Genomic DNA, 22,205 nt, shown 5'->3' with positions numbered 1-22,205 from the left:
ATGGTCACAAGGTATGTCCTCTTATGTATGATTATTATATTAGTGCAGGGTTATAGTCAGATAAGCTATATGGCCTTAGTCCTATCTGAGCATTGGCATGAAGTCTGGACTCTTTTGGATTTCAATGTTGAAGTCCTAATTTTAGTTTTTGTACTTCCCCCATATGGAGAATGGAGAATCGAGAACCCGGAGTATCCAGATTGAGCTATTCGGTTTGAACCTTGGAACAACACGTACTTTGTTTTCAGATATCTGGCACATTCAATTTTAGATTTTAGATTTTAGATTTTAGAAAAAAAAAAAATCCTCAGACTTTGGTGCAGGAATTGACCAATGAATTCCTCTTCGCCCGGGCCGCCACCTTGGAGCCGGGGCGATCGGACAGGAACAGATATCACAGGCCATATTTACTAACCTGATTGGTAGGGATTGGTAGGGATTCAGTCATTGATCTGCAAAGAGCCACCTGACCCCGGATAGTACTTGAGGCTTGGAAGATTTCTAGAAGACCCGGCTCGAGGCTTGGTAGTTTGTGTACGGTGTACGCGTAGTTCTCTCAAGGGGGTCGGAGGTCACCTGGATGAGTTTCGTTTAAAAAAAGCAATAAAGAAAAATAATGCTGAAGGTCAAAAATTAGAGTGGCGTTAGGGTTCCCCGGGTTCCCAGTCCCCCGACGGCTTTCCCAAATGAGAAATCCGGCCATCCCTTAGCTTCCGAACGGCCACACTATCGTCGAACTATCGTGGATTTCATCATGTCTGGTGACTGGTATTTCCCCCTGATGAACTAACCCTGACTTCAACGTATTATTCAGTCGATATTATTGCTGGAAAGTGTGTATGAGGAAAATCGGAACAAGGATCCTAACAAGATAACGAGTGTCGAATTTCTTGACTCGAAAGATCAATTGATATAGTACCAAGTACTATACTACATAGATGATTATTCTATGTGTTCATCCTATTTGTAGGGTTGCGTATGCCTCGCCACGGCCGTTCAACCTGCATTCCAGGAGGTCTGGACTTATCCGCTTTGCAGTACCCTTGGTCCAAGTCTGGATTTCCTTTTTGGGCTGTCATTTGGTTTCTTTCTGTTCACGAGACACCTCTAGGGCGCTTTGGTCTTGGTTCGGCCTGACTTTTCCGGTCAACAAGATATGTATTTAAAGAGAGTTCATTCTCTGGTCCATGGTTCCTCAACTGAATCATCTTCATTCTTCTTTGTCTGTATACGAAACAATCAGTCTAATAACCTTTTGACGCCTTTATTAATATCAATTCTATCGTCACTGCCATTGCCTAATATCTAATATATCATATCGCAATGTCTGTCTCCATTGAAACCACTCCAGTTCCCGCTGCTCCTATGACCAACCAGCCCGTCTTGATGGGCCACAAGTCCAGAATGTCCGAGTTCAGTCTCGCTGGAAAGGTGGTGCTGGTGTCAGGTGCTGCCCGGGGTCTAGGATTAGTCCAGGCAGAGGCACTCCTGGAAGCCGGAGCGAAGGTATACGCACTCGACCGTCTGGAAGAGCCGGTAAGTTTCTACATTCCTCGGATCTAGTTCATACAATCACAATATCCCTCTGTATCAGCACTAAGCTAACAATCACTCGATCACCAGGCCCCCGAGTTCGAGCAGATCCAGCAGCGCGCAAAAGAGCTTGGCACCACGTTGCACTACCGTCGTATTGACGTGCGTGACACAGAACTTCTCAACAGTGTCATCGAGACCATCGCCAATGAAGAGGGCCGTATGGATGGCCTCGTTGCCGCAGCAGGTATCCAGCAGGAGACCCCAGCGCTCGAATACTCGGCCAAGGATAGCAACACTATGTTCGAGGTTAACGTCACGGGGGTGTTCATGACCTCTCAGGCTGTGGCTAAGCAAATGATTCGCTTCGGAAATGGAGGTAGTATCGCTATGATCGCCTCTATGAGCGGTACCGTTGCCAATCGCGTACGTTTCCACTCCCCTATTTTCATCTTACCCGTGCAATTTCCACCATATCACATTCCGTTCTTCTAGTTGGCGTACGAAGTTAGAGGATCTAACATTATTTTTCTACAGGGTCTTATTTGCCCCGCATATAACGCTAGCAAGGCTGCGGTCCTCCAGCTCGCCCGCAACCTCGCTGCCGAATGGGGCACCTACAACATCCGCGTCAACACCATCTCCCCTGGCTACATTGTCACCGCTATGGTTGAGAAGCTGTTCATCGACTTCCCTGAACGTCGCGATCAGTGGCCCAAAGAGAACATGCTTGGCCGTCTCTCCCGACCGGAAGAGTACCGTGGCGCGGCTGTCTTCTTGCTCAGCGATGCTAGTAGCTTCATGACTGGAAGCGACCTGCGCATGGATGGTGGCCATGCCGCGTGGTAGATTGATTATGGCATTGGTTCGATTTTGCCTTTTTCAATCACTACGCGTGACCGTCTTCTTTTGGTCATTCATTGCATGGCGTTCTGCGTCGTCTTCTTTTGAGTTATTGGGCGGGAATAGCGAAGCGTGGGCTTTGATTTTTTGGGGATTTGATTTTGATCGTTGTCTTTTCCTAGACAGCGACAATTGGCCTTGCAGATTTTGCGTGCTATCATGACGTTAGACTACAACCCGATCGTTTGAATACTAATTGTTATAAATTATTTCAACTTTTTTCATCTCTATTCTAGAGTTTAGCTGCATGTAAATCTTGCCCCACTTGAAGATAGATCGGCATTCAAATCTCATCGTTGTACAATGACATACAACATATATTAACTGTCATGGAGAGCCCTTGTATATATTTCATGTTTAAGCGTCGTCCCCAAACCGGCACCAATAACCGAATCTCAACGTTTCCCCCTCACCGACAAAATAACCGCGTACATCCATCCAGTCGGAATGTACCACATAGCCAAACTAGAGCACCTGACCTCCCAACAAGGCTGATCAACAAACTTAAGGTTCAATCCAAAGATCAAATGTTAGGGATACACTTGAAAAAAAAAGAATGTTCGCTGCTAAATCTAGTAGCCCGCAGATCACAAAGTATCGCGTGATAGGTACGTGGCCGTTGTAATCGTCATCAACATAGTCTGAAACAATACAAATGTCATATTCTTCTCAGCCGCCAATAATCATGGAGACCAACTTGCGGCTGACATCAAGTCTGGGGAAGATGCGGAGAACCGGGACCAATCAGAGTTGGGCGAGCCGGGTATTGACTGTTTGGGGTCAATAGGTATATTCGCTTACTGGTGGGATGCCTTAATTAACCTGTTGGGCACTACACTCCGGACTTATCCTTGTGTTCTTGTATCAAGCAGTCACTTGAGCTGGCATGTGTTGGTCTTCTGGAAGCGTGGATGAAATATGGACAGTTTTCGGAGTGATTCCCTTTTTTTTTTCAATGACGACAGTTTAGCCCAGATAGGTAAGTAGTCTCAAAAGGGTGATTTCTGGGCCAAGTTCCCGAAAAGTGGAAGAAATGGTTTTATATTGAATATTATGTATCATTGGGCCGTTGAATCCTTCAAGACTACAGTATAGGTAAAGGTAAATGAGCACACTGTGGCCTAGAGTAATCGCCACCGAGGCTTGGCATTCTAGTTTTATCCTTGTTTCCTTTGTTTTAATGTAAAATATCTCATTGGTATGACATGCATTACCCTGTTGCCACCTTGAGGGTTCTCTGCCAAGGAACTTCACCACGGTGCTTTGCACTACAGAGAATCTGACCTGATGGAGCCCACTGTGCTTTTTAGTACTATAGGCCTTCAAGCCTGCTAGTGAACCTCTGATAATATAACCTCTCTAATATAATATGTTATATACTCGAAAGTTCACCCTATAACCTTTGTTCTGCAACCCTGTGGCCTTAGGTTTCCTTTGTCGGTGTTGCTTTAAAAGCAGTCACCCGTGAACATGGTCCTATTATCAAATAATATTAGAGCAGGCTAATTTAAAGTAAATGATATTACTCTAAACCAAACTCCGAGTATTCATAATGGTATATTGATATCTTAGTAGACCATGCCAAAGACACATCGAAAGCATATATCAAGCTTTTTACAACTTGCACCAAGATGCTTGCCGAGGGCTATCCATTTCCTGTTGAACTTTCTTCTTATGTTAAGTTTCTTACAATTCAATCCTGCTAGATCTCAATTGAAGCTCCTTGTTTCTTCTTAATTGCCCAAAAGAGAGTTGTATGATTGACCAATTTTCGATATCTGATATCCGGCTCCGTACTGGCATCAAATCGACCTAGGAGAATCTCGTATAGAATAAAATGCTCGGGCCATTGATTTTAGCGTTGTCTTTCTTCCTCTTTGGCCAGAAAAAGGACCCATCGATGCTATGGTATGGGGAGGTTACATATCACGGCAGGTTACATGGTATGGCATATGCTGCATCTATCTCAATACTTGATTGATGTTGTGGTCTATTAATTCGCTTGGTGTTAAGTTGTATCCCCCGGCCTAGCCCAGTCTTGTCTTGTAGCAAAGGTAACAGAGCAAAAAGAAGGTATGACTGCTATTGAAGCCATGGCTTTGGTATGGGTAATCTAAGCTAGGAGTCTGCAGGTTTGTTTGTTTCTCATATCCAACAGCACCCCGAGTTCAGTCCCAGCATGTGAATTTCACTTCGGTTGTTTGCTTCTTCTTTTCTCTTTCTTTTCTCTCTTCCACACACGTCCCTCCCATTGTTTCTCTTCCCTGCCCTACACTGGTCTCTATTCTATCCAAGATGGCTGCTCAGGTCACAGGCCTAGGCTCGGACTCGCTCGCTGTCCATGATATCGAGCCTGTCACCACCATTAGGCAAAGTGACCCAGTTGCCTATGAGAAGCCCCAGCAAAGTGTCATCCCCGAGTCGTACGACCTCGGTGCGGGTGACGAAGACCCAACCACTGATGAGCTTCATGGCCGCAACGCGTTGCGTCGCGTCTCAGCTCCTATTCCCTGGGTCGTGTACACCGTTGCATTTGTTGAACTGTGCGAGCGTTTCTCCTACTATGGAACCCAGGTTCTCTGTAAGACACCCACAACCCCATACGAGCCAGATAAAAAAATGATTCTAACATTGCACTACAGACTCTAACTTCGTCAACCATGCACTTCCTCTTCCTGCCCCAAATGGCCCTCCCGGATCGAACCACGCAACTGGGGCTGGTGGCCCTAGCTCCCAGGGTGTATCTGGTGCTTTAGGTAAGGGTATTGAAACTGCCAGCGCCATTAACACCTTCAACACCTTCTGGTGCTACTGCCTTCCCCTAGTGAGTGCCTACATCGCTGATGAGTACTGGGGACGGTACAAGACCATCTCCTGGTCTATTGGTGCCTCTATTCTAGGTCACATCATTCTAGTTGTCTCTGCCATCCCACCAGTGATCACAAACACCAATTCTTCCTTTGCTGTGTTTGTCCTGGGTGTCATAATCATGGGTTTGGGGACTGGTGGCTTCAAGCCCAACATATCCGCCCTGGTTGTCGAGCAGATCCCTGCTGTCAATCTCAAGGTGCGTACACTTGAATCCGGTGAGCGTGTTATCATCGACCCGACTATCACCCAAAGCCGCATCTACCACTACTTCTACCTGTTCATCAATATCGGCGCATTGATGGGTCAGATTGGCATGGCCTATGCAGAGAAGTATATCGGCTTCTGGTTGGCATTCCTGCTGCCCACCGCCATGTTCCTGACTACCCCATTCATCATGTGGTGGGGTCGCAAGCGTTATCGCCAGTCACGGCCGGCAGGCTCAGTGACCTACAAGGCCATCAAGACATTCTTGTTCTGCATGCGCAACCGCTGGCATTACAACCCATACATCTTCTGGAAGCGAACGCACGATGGCACTCTCTGGAACACCGCGAAGCCCTCTAACATCGAGCCCCAATTCCGACCCAAGTGGATGACCTTCGACGATGCATGGGTGGACGAAGTGCGCCGTGGATTTGCCGCTTGTGCTGTTTTTTGCTATTTCCCGGTCTACTGGCTAGCCTACAACCAACTGACAAACAATCTCACCGCACAGGCCGGCACAATGACCTTGAAAGGCGTTCCGAACGACGTTGTGAACAATCTTGACCCCTTGGCACTGCTGATCTTCGTCCCGCTCTGTGACATCTTCTTATACCCGGGGCTGCGCAAAATGGGCATTCACTTCACGGCCATCAAGAAAATCACCCTTGGTTTTTTGCTCGCATCACTTTCTATGATATGGGCTGCTGTCATCCAGTACTACATCTACCTGACTTCACCGTGCGGTTACCGAGCTAACAATTGTTACACTGACGACGGCAGTGTCAACCCGTCTCCTATCATTGTCTGGGCCCAGACTGGTTCGTATGTCCTGGTTGCGATATCGGAGATCTTTGCCATCATTACCTCGATGGAGTATGCCTACTCCAAGGCCCCTCGCAATATGCGTTCTCTCGTCCAAGCGATCAATATGTTCACCAACGCCATCTCCGCTGCCATCGCCGAGGCTTTGATAACGCTTTCCAGGGACCCTCTGTTGATCTGGAACTACGCCGTCTTCGCTATCTTGACCTTTGTGGGAGGAACCTTGTTCATTATCCAGTTCTGGGGTCTGGATAAGGAGGAGGATGAGTTGAACAACTTGCCCGAGGGTCATGTGCAGGCTAACGAGACCACGGAGGAACAGGCAGAGTTTGAACATGCCGAGATTGGCCCTAGTCGTGGCTGAGATTGTGAGTGCGAAAGAAAGTTTACCTTGCTCTAGCTTGATTCGTTTGAAATGGTGTTTTTGTTATTTTTTCTTTCAAGGTCAAGTCCGACACTTTCCTCACATTTCAATGAATTCAACTGATCACTGGTTCTCTCTACTTTGCTTTAGCTTGGTTCTATTGGGATGATGTTTTTTTCTTTCTTTTTCTTCCAAGGTTAAGTCCAACGCTTTTATCAAATTCAATTCAACTGATAGTTAATTAGTTCACTTTGTCATCTGATAGTAGGTTATACTCAATTCCTTCACACCACAGTAATGCCAATCTCGATCTGTGACCAGCATCCACATCGCGCAAATTATACCGTGGACGCTATCGCTTCGTACTATTCCATACTTGGAAGTAGTAATACGAGTGCGAGATATTGTGCTGCATAATTTTGATCTCACCCAATCACAATCCCTTTTGTTACCTTGCTTTTTATGCCAGATCCACCTCGCAACCTAAGCCATCCCCGTTTTACATGAGCCACATCCATCTGACTGTGGAGTGATTGGGAATGAGTCCACTTTTAGGGGTTCCTAAGCCCTACGGGTTGGGTTGTACTCCAATAATGACGGTTGAAATGCGGGTGCCTACTTGTGCCCACATTGACCGTATTCGTATCACATGACACCCTCAAAATCAGCCCCTGTCCAGCCCCCATTTAGGCAGCCTACATGTTATCCACGGTTGTTCGGAGTACTCCGTACTGTATTCTGACCTGGCGTCTGAAAAATGAGTGGTTTTCATTCTATATTCAATGTATTGTAAAGTAAAACGGAGTTTTTCGGCATCTTTTGACATCACTTCACTCCACTCGGCAGCGATGATTCGCGAACCCTACGAACATACCGAAGGAACTACCAGCATACCACTCTGGGACATTGGGGAGGGGCTTGGCTAAGCTTCCGGCGAGCCCGGTTCATAAGTATTCCCTCCCCCTCCGTGCCTAAGTATCTCACCCTAGGAGTGAATCTATTCCTTCTGCGTCTCTGCAAATAACAGTCGGTCACAATTGTGAACCGTTGTGAACCGTTATGAAAACATCTGCGCTGATCTCGATTGCTCTGGGCTTGCCCGGTAAGTATTTTTCGTGGTTTTTTTTTTTTTTTTTTTTTTTTTCCTTCTACGGGATTACCGTTCTTGGCTTAATTGAACCTCTACACGCATCTACAAAATAATATTTTCACCGCCCTAATCACCGTGTTCTCGCAGGTGCAATCGCTGCTCCTAGCGGGCTCAATTCCGATGATATCAGGGTCAATTCCGATGATATTACATTTGCAGGTGTGCAACGAGCACTCCCCAATGCGCCCGACGGGTACACGCCGACATCTGTCAGCTGCCCAGCAAGCCGACCGACAGTTCGCAGCGCAGCGAAGCTGTCTTCAAACGAGACATCATGGCTAGAAGTCCGCCGAGGCAAGACTCTGTCGGCGATGAAGGATTTCTTCGGGCATGTGAAAGTCGGCGATTATGACGTCGTTAGCTACCTCGATCAACATTCTGGGAACTCGTCCAGTCTGCCCAATATCGGTATTGCCGTTTCGGGCGGTGGATGGCGTGCATTGATGAACGGTGCCGGTGCCATCAAGGCTTTCGACAGTCGGACGTACAATGCGTCGACGACCGGGCACTTGGGTGGTCTGCTGCAGTCTGCTACCTATATTGCTGGTCTGAGTGGAGGCAGCTGGTTGCTGGGTTCAATCTACATCAATAACTTCACTACTATCGACAAACTGCAGACGCATACGGATGGTTCCGTCTGGCAGTTCGGGAACTCGATCATTGAGGGCCCTGATACTGGTGGTATCCAGCTTTTGGATTCTGCTAGTTACTACAAGGACCTTGCTGAAGCTGCTGAGGGGAAGAAGAACGCTGGCTTTGATACTTCTCTTACTGATATTTGGTATGTTATCCCTGTTTTTAGTGATGCATATATGTTTACTAACTTGGGTACAGGGGCCGCGCACTTTCCTATCAAATGTTCAATGCTAGCAATGGTGGGCTCAGCTATACCTGGTCTTCCATTGCCGACACCCCCGAGTTCCAGGATGGAAACTACCCCATGCCATTTGTTGTTGCAGATGGCCGTAACCCCGGTGAGCTGCTCGTTGGCAGCAACTCGACTGTCTATGAGTTCAACCCGTGGGAGTTCGGAACTTTTGACCCTACTATCTTTGGTTTCGTTCCGCTCAAGTACCTGGGCTCTAAGTTCGAAGGTGGTTCGCTGCCGAGCAACGAGAGCTGCATCAGCGGTTTCGACAGTGCCGGCTTTGTGATCGGAACCTCATCCACACTCTTCAACCAGTTCCTTCTCCAGATCAACACCACTTCGCTCCCCAGCTTCGTAAAGAACGTTTTCACCGACCTCTTGCAAAAGTTTGACAAAGCTCAAGACGACATCGCTTCCTACGATCCCAACCCCTTCTACAAATACAACGAGCACTCATCGCCGTACGCCACGCAGAAATTGCTGGACGTCGTTGATGGCGGCGAGGATGGACAGAACGTCCCTTTGCATCCTCTTATCCAGCCCGAGCGCCATGTCGATGTCATCTTCGCCGTCGACTCCTCAGCCGACACCGACTATTACTGGCCAAACGGCACCTCCCTGGTTGCAACTTACGAGCGCAGCCTGAACAGCAGCGGTATCGGCAACGGTACCGCCTTCCCTGCGGTTCCAGACCAGAACACCTTCGTCAACCTGGGTCTCAGCACCCGCCCATCTTTCTTTGGCTGTGATAGTTCTAACCAGACCGGACCCACACCTATCGTCGTGTACATCCCCAATGCCCCTTACTCCTACCACTCCAACATCTCAACCTTCCAACTCAGCACTGACGACACTGAGCGTGACAATATCATTCTCAATGGCTACGAGGTTGCTACCATGGCTAACAGCACCATAGACGGCAACTGGACATCCTGTGTTGGCTGTGCTATCCTCAGCCGCTCGTTCGAGCGCACGGGTACCAAACTCCCGGATATCTGCACCCAGTGTTTCGACCGGTACTGCTGGAACGGTACTGTGAACTCCACCACACCGTCGTCTTATGATCCAGCTTATTACCTGTCTGAGAGTATGGCCTCAGTGAGTTTGCCCACCATGCTATCCACGGTTGCCGCAGCCAGCTTGGCAATGCTCATCCTGGTATAACCAGACATGATGAATTATTTTTCTTCCGGCTGCCATGTTGCAGCTACTCGCATTCTGAACGCGGGTCTTCGCCATTTGGTACTTTCTTCAAGCGCCCATCGAGCCATCCTCGTGTCATTTGCATTTTACTGGTATTTGCCTAGATTTCTTCGGATCCCAGTGGATCTAATTCAATAGTAATGCATATATGTATGTTCATATGAGAATATGTTTGTACTTCAGTACAACCTTATCCCTTCCATCTCTCAATTCGATCGCAAATAAACCGTTGGAAATATATGCCCCTCAAACAACGTCTGCTCCTCTTCCACTCAAATTTGCGTTAAATCATATGACAAGAAGGGTAAGTTCGTAACTGGCCCGGACCATTTATTAATTCGGCATCCTTCACGTAACTATACATTGGGGCATAATTACGGCTCTCGAGACTTGCGACTATGAAGGTGATGCACAATTTTCTTCATTTAAATCTGTACTGACATCCAACAAGCATTTTATAACAGCATAAAGCCAGAAAAAGAGTATTTAGAGAGTGTAAGGGATGATTTCAAGCTACATTATGCAGGTACCTGGTAGAAATATATATCGAATGAGGCATAAGTTATGGTGCAATTTTGAACTCCAGAGTAGTTTATAACATCATTAGTAGCAGACTTCTACGCTGCTATTTTGTTATGATTTTCATTTGTCCTTGAATTAATCCGATGTAACATCCTGATGTCCTTGTTGATGTATTTTTTTGACTGTGTAGATCATATCACGTGCCTATGTTGCTATGGGAAACGCCACAACAAGCAACCTTGGATCAACCGCCGCCTCCACAGTGGGTTATTTGCTTTGCCTTGCTTCCTCGTTCATGCACCTAATCAGATAACTCCCGGTAACCTGCGACCTTACGACATTGGGCCGATACCACATTTTACCGCCCAAACCCGCCATGAGCGTCGCATGCCAATACTAACTGCGACCATCAACGACAACACGATATCAACATGGCGCGCGCCGCAGTAATCCCACAATCCCCTGCGAAACGGGTGGCACGAACCTCGACCAAATCGACAGCCGCTGCCGATGCCAAGAAGAAAGCCCCTCGAAGAGCAGCACCAGCACCACGGACTGCGAACCCGGCTCTCGATGCTGAGTCTGATGATGAGCTGGGATTTATCACAAGCAAACCCACGAAACCCACCGCACGTCCTCCTGGTCGTCCAACTAACAAATCGAAAGTTACGACAACTGTGAATGCGCGAGGAAAGAAGGCTTTCGAGTCCCTTGCCGACAAGCCAAAACCCCAAAACAACGCCGGCGAAAATGAGCTAGGACAACAAACTGAGGCACCAAAGAAGCGTGTTGGAAGACCGAGAAAAAATCCCTTGCCCACAGAAGCTGCTGCAACCAAGCCCGAGGCTGCACCGAAAACCAGGGGGCGACCAAGAGCGGCAACAACAGCGAAGGCCCCTCCGACCCGTGAAACGGTGGCCACGAGCAGACGGACACGTGCGGCAATTGACACAGCGAATGATACGAAATCGAACCAAATCAGGATTGCGACAAACTCGACAACTATGCGCTCGAACCTTTTACGTGGACCCGCCAAGAAGAAGACAGTGAAATTCCAGGATGTGTCGGATTCCGAAGCCGAGGAGCCCGAGGTTCCTGCTGCTGGCCGTCGACGAGTAGCGACCAAGGGCACGGGTGCTGGCAAGGCTGGCCTCGGAGCGACCCCAGTTCGCAAGCCCGTGACAACCGGCACTCGCGGAAGGAAGCCAGCTGCAGCGAAGAAAGAAGCGACCAAGCCATTATCTCCCAAGAAGGCCAAGCAGGTGGCCAAATCTCTATCAGCATACGCAAGCTCTGATGGAGAAGATGATGAATTGAACACCATTAAGGACGACACCAAGGATCCGGTCAGACTTGTTGTACACTCGCCAGTCAAGCATGGCTTGGAGACCACTGGACTGAGCTCTCCTGTACGAAGGATCAACTTTACCCCCAAGAAGGCATCCAGCTTCGTGGACGAGAATGGCGAACCGAAACTACCAACCCCAAAACACGGATCAGACGGCATCGGACTTAGCTCCCCAGTCAGGAAAATCAACTTTGCGCCGAACCGCAGCCAGAACGCAGTCGCAGATAATGGCCACCTCGCTCTTCCACCCGGAAATTCAGTTATTTTTAGTGATTCTATGATGATGTCTAGTCCTGCGAGACGACCAGCACCATCATCTCCCTTCCAGTTTTCCATGAGAGACACCCCAAACCGTGGAGGCTCCCTCTTCGGGGGTAGCGTGAATCCGATTTCCGCGCCTGATTTCACACCCGGACACACTTCTCCATTGAAGATGTCACCCAAGAAGGGTTATTTGGGTGCTTCTTTCTCGCAATCCCCATTCAAGGATTCTACATCGGCAGCCCCTGCTCGAACTCCCTTGTTTCAAAGCCCCGCAAAGAGAATAGCTTCTCCGTTCAAAAACTCGATATTCTCTACTCATGCATCTGTGGGCCCCTCTACACCCATCGACAATGATGGAACCCCTTCTAAGACAGTCGAACTCGCACAATCCACCACCCCAAGATCCTCGCCAAGGGATAGCCTGCCAGACGAGGCGGCATTTGAAAAGGACACCGAAATGGTCGAGGATGTGGCTCGAGACATTTTTGGCATTGAGTTATCTTCTGATGGAAAGGCATCATCGGTTTCTCCCATTCAGGAAGATTTTGCCACCTCAGAAGCTGTCCGAGACTCATTCAATGATGAAAACACCGAATCTCTAACTGCGGAGGTGGAGGTGGAGGGAGACTCAGACTTGGAAGAGGATGAAAGTGAATCTCCTCAAGATAAAGCCCCGTCCGAGTACGAAGAGCCTGAAACGATTTGCTTCGATGCTATGGAAGAGGCCAATATAGCAGCGGAGGACCTTTGTGATGAAGAGACTCAGGAATACTCAGGCCCCGGAGCTACCGAACAACTTGAATACCAGGCTCAATTTGACCGCGAAGAGGCCGATACGATTTGCTTTGACGCCATGGAAGATGCCCAATTGGCAGCTCATGATCTACATGACCAACAAGTTCAGGATGTGTCAGACATAGAAGAAGGCAAAGATCTTCAAGACGAGAGCGAATTTGAGGACGAGGAACTCGACACAGTTTGCTTTGACACCATGGAAGACGCCCATTTGGCAGCGTATGATGTTCATCACCAAGAAGTCCAGGAAGCCTCAGACCTAGGAGAGGATGAAGACTTCCATGAGGGGAATGGATTTGAATACGAAGAAGCCGATACGGTTTGCTTCGATACTATGGAAGACGCCCAATTGGCAGCGCATGATCTTCATAACCAACAACTCCAGGAAGACTCAGGCCTAGAAGAGGGCGAAGATCTCCATCACGAGAGCGAGTTTGAATACGAAGAAGCTGATACGGTTTGCTTCGACACTATGGAAGATGCACACCGCGCAGACAATGACCTGTATGACGAACAAGGTCAGGTGGCGGACTCAGACATGGAGCACACGGATTATCCCGAAGATGAGCTGGCGGTACTGGAGCGGCGGGAGATTGAGGAAGAGCCCCAAAATGTACAAGAGGCCATTCAACAACCCGAGGAAGAGGGACAAGTGATGAGCGAGCAGAGCGACGTGGAAGACACAGAGTCTATCCTGGCCGTGCCTGAGTTTGCTACAATATCGCCAAAGCCTGCTTCGCCACATGAGAACATCTATGTCGAGGATATTGCAACCCCGGTCCAAAGGACGCAATCCATTGCTTTACCACAACCAAGTCCCACGGGCGGTGAATCTGCTTCATTAGCTTTGGATCGCCCAGCCAACTCAGAGAATGATCATGACTCCACCCTCGATGCCAAGAATGCCAATAATGTCATCATTGACGCGCCCCTGCATGAAGAAAATAGTTGGACGCCAAAGACCCAGGTTGATAGCCCTGCGTTAATGGCACCCAGTCTCTTTAACACACCAAGCTTTGTTGATCAGCACCAATCCCATGCTGAGACAAGCTTAGGTTTTACTCCATTGGCACAGAAGTTTGGCCGTTGGGAACAAAACACCCCTTCCCAAGCTAGATCACTCCGACCGCGTCGCCGTGGAGTTTTCTCGTTAGTGGGCCCCTTGGACCGTACCAACACGGACACTCCGACAAATCCTGAGAGTGTGTCGTATCCTAATTTGTCAAAGAGTCCTTTGACAAATACCCCCTCTTTGTTTGACAAATTTCCACTTCAGCCTCAAAGTGCTTGCATGAGCCCTGAGTGTGAACAGACTCCACGGCCATCATCCATCCATGAAGACCATCAAATAATTGACCCGCCAAACAAGGGCACGGATATCTTCGAGGATCCTGACTCGGAAATCATTGAACTAGAGCATACTTCTACAGCCGAAGTCCCGCAAGATCAGGGCCAAGAGTTTCATCTACTCGATGACAAAGAGAACTGCGGTCCGATTCTTCCATCAACCCCAATGAAGGATCAAGTCCAACCTGACGAGTTACGCACCATTCATACGGTGTCAAAAGTGCCCTTGAAAGCCGAAGGCGACGTGTCACCTCTCAAGCTGCCCCGCAAGAGAGGTCTGTCCCTCTCGAACACATCTCCCACTCGATCTTCTCCGCGTGTTCGCAAGCCAACCTTTATGGCACTCAATGACACTGCACCGATTCTGTCTCCCTCTCGGAAATCTACACGGATGAGCAGAAGTCCGGCACCAAAACGCCGTTCTACCACGGGTAGACGCAGCAGTGTCAAAGAACCAGTGATGGTTGTCCCCGGTACTCCCGTCGCAACCGCCAGTCCTGCCAAGAAGGCACGTCGTAGCATGAGCACTGAACAGAAGGCTCTGCACGGGGCAGTTGTGCATGTGGATGTTCATACCACCGAGGGTGAGGATGCGTCTGGTATCTTTGTGGAACTTTTGCAGCAAATGGGCGCCCGATGTGTGAAGTCCTGGTCTTGGAACCCTCGTTCCAGTCTCTCGCCGGTTGATGGTGCAGAGCCCAAGGACCTGAGAATTGGCATCACCCATGTTGTGTACAAGGATGGTGGCCTGCGGACTATGGAGAAAGTCAAGAAGGCAGCGGGTCTTGTCAAGTGTGTTGGAGTTGGTTGGGTCCTTGAGTGAGTTTATCTTCTGTGCATCTTTACGCGACGTTTCTGACTGTTATATCTAGCTGTGAACGGGAAAACCAATGGCTCGATGAAACTCCGTATGCAGTTGACAGCTCTATCATTCCTCGCGGAGGCGCCAAGCGCCGCAAGAGTATGGAGCCTCGTGCACTGAGCAATGTGAATGGAACACTCGTGCGCATTTCCGAATCCCCCGCGCCATCTGTCGGCGGACGTCGCAGTGGTGTCAACCCAGGTGCCGTTGAAGGTTTCCGCAAGATCACACCTCCGACCCACCAGCCAATGCCATCCACACCCCCACAACAATCTTCTGCTGATAGCTACCAATTCCCTGCTACTCCGGGATACAATTTTGCCAACCTTGATGCCATTGGCATGTCGCCCGCTACACCCGGATTCCTTGGAAATCGCTCCAAGCTTGTCCAGCAATCTTGCCCGCCAAAGCAGAGTAACCGGGGTCTGTTCCCGAGCGCCAAGCCTGTGAGTATCATGCTGGATGAGGGACAAGACGAGGAATCCAGGAGGCAGCGCCGGTTCCGCATGGAGGCTGCTAGACGTAAGAGTCTTGTTTACAAGCCTGCTGTCGCCAGCCCTCTTGTTCCTTGATTTTATTCTTTGCATTGTTCACGTTTTGTAGATTCATACCCAGTCAATGTAAATATGGGGACTCTTTGTTTGGGCGCTTATGAATTTTGCTCCACGACGGCGAGCTGGATAGGTTGGATTGTTGTACAATGATATTGGTCGTTATTTTTTGTTTCGAATCTCAGTTAAATCAACTCAATACCTGATGATTCAAATACACATATCCGTGATGAACTTGCAAAATATAGATAGACTTTTGATTCAGAAACTCGCTCATAATACCCGAAATCTTTTCGCTGTCCCGCTTCAACTATCTCTTGTCCAATCAACCAAAGCGATGAGATCACTCCTCCGACTCTTCACGGTAGAACCCAGCAACCAAGAAAGCGAGCTCCAAAGCCTGCTTCTCGTTCAAGCGTGGATCACAGAATGTCGTGTACCGCTCCCCAAGCCCATCCTCCGTCAGCCCAGCAGCACCACCAACACACTCAGTGACAGCCTCCCCAGTAAGTTCAAGATGCATACCACCGAGGAAAGACCCCGCAGCGCGATGGATTTCCAACGCCTGCTTCAACTCAGACAAGATATCCGTGAAATGGCGGGTCTTCACACCAGATGGTGTGCTCTGTGTATTGCCATGCATAGGGTCACATTGCCAGACAGGGATATGACCAGAGGCCTGCACGGCGGCAATATGTCCCGGGAGGAAATTAGCGATTTTCGAAGCGCCGTACCGAGAGATCAGAGTCACTTTCCCGACTTCACGATCTGGGTTGACAACATCCAGCAGCTGCACCAGCTCATCCGGCGCCATGCTGGGCCCGATCTTGATTCCGACGGGGTTAGCGATGCCACGGAAGAACTCGATATGCGCACCACCGAGTTGGCGTGTGCGGTCACCGATCCAGAGGAAGTGGCTGGATGTTGCGTAGTAGCCTGTTTCGGAAGACGTGCTGCTGCTGCTGCCTGAGTTCACTGGGTGGCGAAGGAGTCTGGTTAGGCTCTGCTCGTATTCCAGGGAGAGACCCTCGTGACTGGTGAAGATGTCGGCTGTCTCGAAGCCGCGGTCTTTGTCGATTCCTACTGTGTGCATGAAGCGCAGGGCATCCTTTACTGCGCCTACGGTTTTGGCGTATTGCTCTTTGATTGAGGGCGTGATTACATGGCCCAGACCCCAGTCTAGTGGGGAGTGCAGGTCTGCCAGGCCCGAGGAGAGCGAGGCACGGAGGTAATTCAGAGTCGCCGCGGAGTGGAAGTAGGCTGAGACTAGACGTGATGGGTCTGGTTGGCGGGACGTAGGGTCTGCTGCAAAGCCATTGATGTTGTCACCGCGGAAAGAAGGCATTTCCACTCCATTGATGACCTCTGTTGGACTTGAGCGGGGCCTAATCTTGTGATTAGATTTGTAGTTATAAATCAATAGATGAGGAACCTACTTTGCAAACTGGCCTGCGATCCGAGCAATACGGATGACGGGCTTGTTGGCGCCTATTGGTGGATTAGTTGCCAGTTTCTTTGCTTTTTGTGGGGGTCTGACATACCCCAGATGAGAACCAAACTCATTTGCAACAAGAGCTTCACCTTGGCTTCGATCATTTCTTGGCTGCAGTAGTCGAAGAGCTCCGCACAGTCACCTGGACAAAAGGGTTAGTCCTTACGTCTCGGGGATATTTCCCTGTGCAACATACCACCCTGCAGAACGAATGCTTTGCCCAAAGCGACATTTCGTAGGTTTTTCTTGAGATTGATAATCTGTAAATCAGGTCAATATGATAGCTAAGATCCGGTCTAATGAAAAGACGTACTTCTTGTGTGGTCACAAGTGGAGGAAGCTTCTGTAGTTTTTGCAGTGAGACTTTCAACCCTTGAAGATCCTCATAGATGACATCTTGCTTGATGGGTTTTTGTGTCCAAGCTAGATATAGTTAGAGATACTAGATCAAACGTGAAAGAGATGTTTACAGATTTTTGCTCTTACAACTAGGGCTCCATTCGGCCATGGTGGGCAATTGATCTCTGAAGGTGGTGGGATGATATGAGATCAGTGTCTTCGGTTTGACCAGCACAAACAAATGCAATGAGGAATTGATAGTGGTTAAGTGATAATTTCCTAAAAATTGGAACAAAGGACTGAGTGAAAATATATCAAGGGCACATAACAAAAGAAAGGTGTGTGTACGTGAGACGCTTATTCCCGGAACTCGGATGACTCACTTTCATGCCTGATCTTCGAGGCACCATATTTGTCTCACATTCCTGTGTGACTAGGCATACGTTAGGAGGTTGCTGTTGAGAGTTCCATACAGCCTTTTTCAAAACTGGAGGGTGTTGATTGACTGGGAATAAGGAAACACAGAGCACAGACCATAGGTCCCCATTGCATGCTCACCATGTAGCAATCTCCTGACCTCTGGCCTCCATTCCTCAAGTCATCAAGTGGTACCCCTGATATGTACAGTCATGGATATGGAAGGTGACATGGCCCAGATAACGGGTTCTCTTCTTCCTTTGGAATCTGAGTGATTTTGAAAGGCTGTGGATCGGAGGCTCATGATGTGAATGAGCGTTCTCGAACTTGACCTATAAGATGCATCGAGTGATGAAGTTCGCTGCTTTGTAAACAGCAGGTAAGTTCTCATATCAGACTTAATAGTCATGTCTGATAGCACTGGCAACGATGGATAGAGCCTTGTAACTAGTTAGTATCATCTGAGTGCCTCAAAATGGTGTCTCTAAATAGTTTCAGGCGTCTCTTTGTCTGGTGAACCTCAACCTTGAGCCTTGTTTATGGTCTGTCTGGACAAGGCGGGCCTTTTTATGAACACCACACACTCTGCATGGCTTTGTGATATCACAACTGCGGCATATAAAACCATTGACTTTGAAAAGAGGCAAAAAGTTATAGTAGAGATGCGTGTGCCATACTGAAAAAGGGACTAGTAATAGAACGTAATATTCGTAAAAGCTTGATTTTTGACAATATGAGCCTGATCAATTATGGAGGGGGGAGATATCCTGGTTAAATTACTGGATTTTTCCAGCATAAGCACTAGTTAGCCGATAGGTGTTGACCACCTAACCCTACCTACCCACCACACCACACCACGTACCCCTTGAGAGATTAACAGTAGGGATATGAAACAAGCCTCGAAGTGAAATTCTAAAGCACCTTCCGGTAAACTGTTGGCTATAGCATAGGTGGACATGGTACTCTGCAGGGCCTTGGGCATTGACAAAAGTAAGGTCAAGGCCGTCATCTGCAGTATTTACGAGACCGACAAGGCTTGGGGGCAACAAGCTTTTTTATATTTGCCGTATATTTTCCGTGGATGGAGTAGAAATGCAGATTTGATGCAGATTTCCCATTTCTTACTACCCCAGACTTGGCATAGAAAGCCGATCCTTTAGGAGCTAAATTTGGAAAAGAGGACGGACCACGGAAACAAAAAAAAAGGGGGGGGACGATAGATCGTAATAAACTCCTTAACTAATTACAGAGCAAATGCTGACGGAGACGAGAAATTAAGCCAAGCCACAGCGCCTGAAATGGGGTGCAGTGCAGGTAACTTTCGTATCGAGAGCGTCGAAGAAATTTGGTCTGATCGGGCCGACCAAAAGGGGTCTGCCAACTGTGATTGGCCATCACTCGGCGCTAACTGTAGTGTGGTCGTTTTGGGTTAGCGTGGTCAGTTTATATTTTGCTTGTTTTGTACTAGCGTGGCCCGAAATGGCCCGAACGTAGGTAAAAACGTGGGCCAGGTCCCTCGAAGGCTCTTCCAAGATTGGAAGGTTGGAAGAGCCCCATGAGTAATGCCCATTGGGTTTTCTCGACCCCAAGAGTATTTAAACCTTCTGCCAGCCTTGGTTTTTCTTTCTTCAATCCACATCCCTATACACCCACATTCTTTTAACCATGCAGTACAAGATCCTTGCCACTCTTTTCTTCGCCGCCACGGCCCTGGCTGCCCCTGCGGATACTACTGCCACATCCTCAAGCACCGAGACTACCGGTAGTGATGATTCCTACGATCTTGCGGATGTGCCCAGTTCCATCATGACTGTTCTGGCAACAGCCATCCCGGCCTCATGGTACAACGATCTCATGGACCCCGCCTCCCGCTCCTCAATCGTCAGCGAAGCTGCGGCTGGCACCTACCCTGCTTGGTACAACTCGTTGCCTAGCAGCGTCAAGGCTTGGGCCTCGTCCAACTTTGATGACCAGATCGCTGGTGCCACAGCAACCGCTGATAGCAGCGCTACTCAGACCGAGACTGCTGATAGCAGCGCCGTCGAGACTGGCTCCACCGCCGCTGCCAGCCAGGCCTCTTCCAATGCCGCCCAGACCACTTCAGCTTCCACCACCTCCTCGGGCTCCAGCTCTGACTCCACTTCCTCTTCGGCCCCCAGCTCCGATTCCAGCTCCAGCTCTACATCGGCTTCTCCTTCTTCTTCGCGGTCTACTGGTGGTGCCCCTGCTCCTACTGGAGGTATTGCCATGGGTGTTGCTGGTGCAGCTGGTGTCTTGGCTCTGGCTCTTGCCCTGTAGAGCATTGCTGCATGATTCATTTGCCTCTCTGACAATTTATAATAACCTTTAACTCCCTGTACATAGAACTGTGTGTATAATAACCATTTCATTATGTATGTACTTATGAAGGTACTTAATGTCGTTATAGATATAGTATAGGATGAATTATAGCCTACATACCCTCTAAGTATCGGTTGCCGATTATTATAAGACACAAACCAGCAGATAGACCTCTGGCTTCACGGTTTAGACATAATTCAAAAACACATCAAATATGACTCTTACAGTTTTTAGTCAGTTTCACGTATCGCTGAGATTCTGACAACAAAAAAAAAACACGTACAGTAAATCGCTCGTTCGGCTTGCAGGCTGTGTTTAAGTTGAGATGTTAGCATGGCCAAAGTCAATATAGTTAGGCAAGTAGTGATAAGCCAAAGAACCGCACAATGCAGCCCACCAAACATTGCAACCATTTGTAATTCATTCCAAAATTGTTCGAAGGGTGCGGGCAACTGATTATATCTCTTATGGGCTATTCATAAGTATCCATGTTAGTAGGTTCAAAATGAAAAGCAGTAGACAGTAATGCAATCCGACAAACTAAGCCATCGATATCATCAATCGGGAACCCGATCCTTGTTGGAGTGCAGTAGCTTGAGAAGACCATTGTAGACTGCCCTGTCACTATTCGGACGATTCATGAGGTTCCATGACAGCATATTCAGCATGAAATCGAGCTTGAGACAGTCCCGGATGAAATCATCGGCGAAGTAAGTAAGATGATGTTCTCGCACAGTCCGGCAGCCTGGAGCATGTTCAAACATTGCCTGTCCCGTGCTTCGGATATTGTCTACCTCGATTGGAAGCCGGCCTAACTGTTCAATGGTTGTTTGGCGATATTCAGGAGATAAAATGTGCCAGGCCAGCCTGTCTAACACGTCCAAGGTGCTAGCTTGAAAGTGTCGCCATGCGTCGTGATAGGCTTGTTCCCAGACCGACACATCGGTGGCAGAGTTCCCCGTAGTTGGAGACATCGTGAAGGGCAGTACTTATGGTAGACCTGTGCTGCGGTAGATAGTTGTCAGTAAATCAATGCCCGAAGGATCCAGGAGATCAAAAGACACAGTAAGGATCTAACCATCAGCTGAGTGAAGCTATTTATGCCCTTGCAATCGAATCTGACTTATCGAATATGCCAAGATTTAACAATGGAAGATATGAATGCGTTTGTGCGTATTATTGATTTACGGGGGCACTTGAAAAGGACCGGGGACATGACAAAGGCTTAGTAGTCAGATGGAAGTCAGAGCAATCTGAGAGCTAATGAGATCCAAAGTGAAAGCGACCTAAGCAAACAAAGACCGTTGTTTAAGTCATTTATTCTTTAATATATTTATTCTAGCTACCATAATTTGGAGGTACGTTAAGGCATCATGCCACCAACAAAGTAAGTCAAGGGTACGGATCCTGCAGAAGATCTCCTCAGTTTATTTCTAATCTATAAATGGGCTTGGAATGAAGTTATTTTTCAGTATTAACGGGAACATTACTCTTTGCCTGCGCCTCGACTTCCATAGCCCAATCGCCGTCTATGAAAAAACACATTGCAACGTGCCGTGCAAACCTCTCTTACAGGTAGAGGGTTTCTTCTTCGAGCATCATAAGATAAATGAAACCATATAAAGTGACCGCGGGAAGATGGCTGAAGATGAGAAAACTGGATTTACAAAGCACTAGGCATAGTACATATGCACCGTGTAGAAACATTTCTATATGTAACGAGGGATATAGAGATGAGATGGATGCATATTCAAGTCTATGTAAAGAGTCAAATATATTATTGGCGAAATTGATATGATCCGTTTGAGTGTGACTAGAAATATTTCAGCACTTTGAGGTAATCAGCACCATCATCGGCGCATTTTGGTCAAAATATAGTCTCGAAGTACACCGGTCTAAACACATGGCTCTCTTCTCATGCCGAGGTTCTTCCGAGGGTTCAAAAGCGGAGCCTCAAGGTGGAGATTGCATGTCGTGGAGTTAACCCGAAAAAATTGGTAACTGCAAATA

General features: G+C 48.3%; 9 protein-coding genes across 9 annotated transcripts; 6 read left to right on the top strand and 3 right to left on the bottom strand.

Moving 5' to 3' along the window:
- Positions 1-1,323: 1,323 nt before the first annotated feature.
- On the top strand, positions 1,324-2,382 carry N7537_001082 (putative short chain dehydrogenase; the record flags this gene model as incomplete). Its single annotated transcript, XM_056892140.1, has 3 exons — positions 1,324-1,536; positions 1,624-1,959; positions 2,071-2,382. The coding sequence occupies 3 exons, from the start codon at positions 1,324-1,326 to the stop codon at positions 2,380-2,382; spliced, it is 861 nt and encodes a 286-aa protein (XP_056757135.1).
- A 610-nt stretch (positions 2,383-2,992) lies between these two features.
- On the top strand, positions 2,993-3,351 carry N7537_001081 (uncharacterized protein; the record flags this gene model as incomplete). The annotated part of the gene is made up of 2 exons (XM_056892139.1): positions 2,993-3,044; positions 3,110-3,351. The coding sequence occupies 2 exons, from the start codon at positions 2,993-2,995 to the stop codon at positions 3,349-3,351; spliced, it is 294 nt and encodes a 97-aa protein (XP_056757134.1).
- Positions 3,352-4,731: 1,380 nt separating this feature from the next.
- Positions 4,732-6,697, top strand: N7537_001080 (uncharacterized protein; the record flags this gene model as incomplete). The annotated part of the gene is made up of 2 exons (XM_056892138.1): positions 4,732-5,017; positions 5,079-6,697. The coding sequence occupies 2 exons, from the start codon at positions 4,732-4,734 to the stop codon at positions 6,695-6,697; spliced, it is 1,905 nt and encodes a 634-aa protein (XP_056757133.1).
- Positions 6,698-7,756: 1,059 nt separating this feature from the next.
- Positions 7,757-9,879, top strand: N7537_001079 (lysophospholipase family protein; the record flags this gene model as incomplete). Its single annotated transcript, XM_056892137.1, has 3 exons — positions 7,757-7,799; positions 7,935-8,628; positions 8,682-9,879. The coding sequence occupies 3 exons, from the start codon at positions 7,757-7,759 to the stop codon at positions 9,877-9,879; spliced, it is 1,935 nt and encodes a 644-aa protein (XP_056757132.1).
- A 992-nt stretch (positions 9,880-10,871) lies between these two features.
- On the top strand, positions 10,872-15,628 carry N7537_001078 (uncharacterized protein; the record flags this gene model as incomplete). The annotated part of the gene is made up of 2 exons (XM_056892136.1): positions 10,872-15,013; positions 15,067-15,628. 2 exons carry the CDS (start codon positions 10,872-10,874, stop codon positions 15,626-15,628), a joined length of 4,704 nt encoding a protein of 1,567 aa, XP_056757131.1.
- A 322-nt stretch (positions 15,629-15,950) lies between these two features.
- Positions 15,951-17,607, bottom strand: N7537_001077 (3-deoxy-7-phosphoheptulonate synthase class II; the record flags this gene model as incomplete). The annotated part of the gene is made up of 6 exons (XM_056892135.1): positions 15,951-16,992; positions 17,044-17,095; positions 17,149-17,241; positions 17,296-17,359; positions 17,413-17,522; positions 17,586-17,607. The coding sequence occupies 6 exons, from the start codon at positions 17,605-17,607 to the stop codon at positions 15,951-15,953; spliced, it is 1,383 nt and encodes a 460-aa protein (XP_056757130.1).
- Positions 17,608-18,031: 424 nt separating this feature from the next.
- Positions 18,032-18,864, bottom strand: N7537_001076 (uncharacterized protein; the record flags this gene model as incomplete). Its single annotated transcript, XM_056892134.1, has 2 exons — positions 18,032-18,187; positions 18,697-18,864. The coding sequence occupies 2 exons, from the start codon at positions 18,862-18,864 to the stop codon at positions 18,032-18,034; spliced, it is 324 nt and encodes a 107-aa protein (XP_056757129.1).
- A 656-nt stretch (positions 18,865-19,520) lies between these two features.
- Positions 19,521-20,153, top strand: N7537_001075 (uncharacterized protein; the record flags this gene model as incomplete). Its single annotated transcript, XM_056892133.1, has 1 exon — positions 19,521-20,153. The coding sequence occupies one exon, from the start codon at positions 19,521-19,523 to the stop codon at positions 20,151-20,153; it is 633 nt and encodes a 210-aa protein (XP_056757128.1).
- Positions 20,154-20,752: 599 nt separating this feature from the next.
- N7537_001074 (uncharacterized protein) lies at positions 20,753-21,169 on the bottom strand (the record flags this gene model as incomplete). Its single annotated transcript, XM_056892132.1, has 1 exon — positions 20,753-21,169. One exon carries the CDS (start codon positions 21,167-21,169, stop codon positions 20,753-20,755), a length of 417 nt encoding a protein of 138 aa, XP_056757127.1.
- Positions 21,170-22,205: the final 1,036 nt, after the last annotated feature.

This window comes from Penicillium hordei (assembly GCF_028827395.1).
Source record: "Penicillium hordei strain IBT 12815 chromosome Unknown utg000001l_segment0_segment0, whole genome shotgun sequence".
Taxonomy (NCBI): Eukaryota; Fungi; Ascomycota; class Eurotiomycetes; order Eurotiales; family Aspergillaceae; genus Penicillium; species Penicillium hordei.
This window is presented reverse-complemented; position numbering and strand designations above follow the sequence as displayed.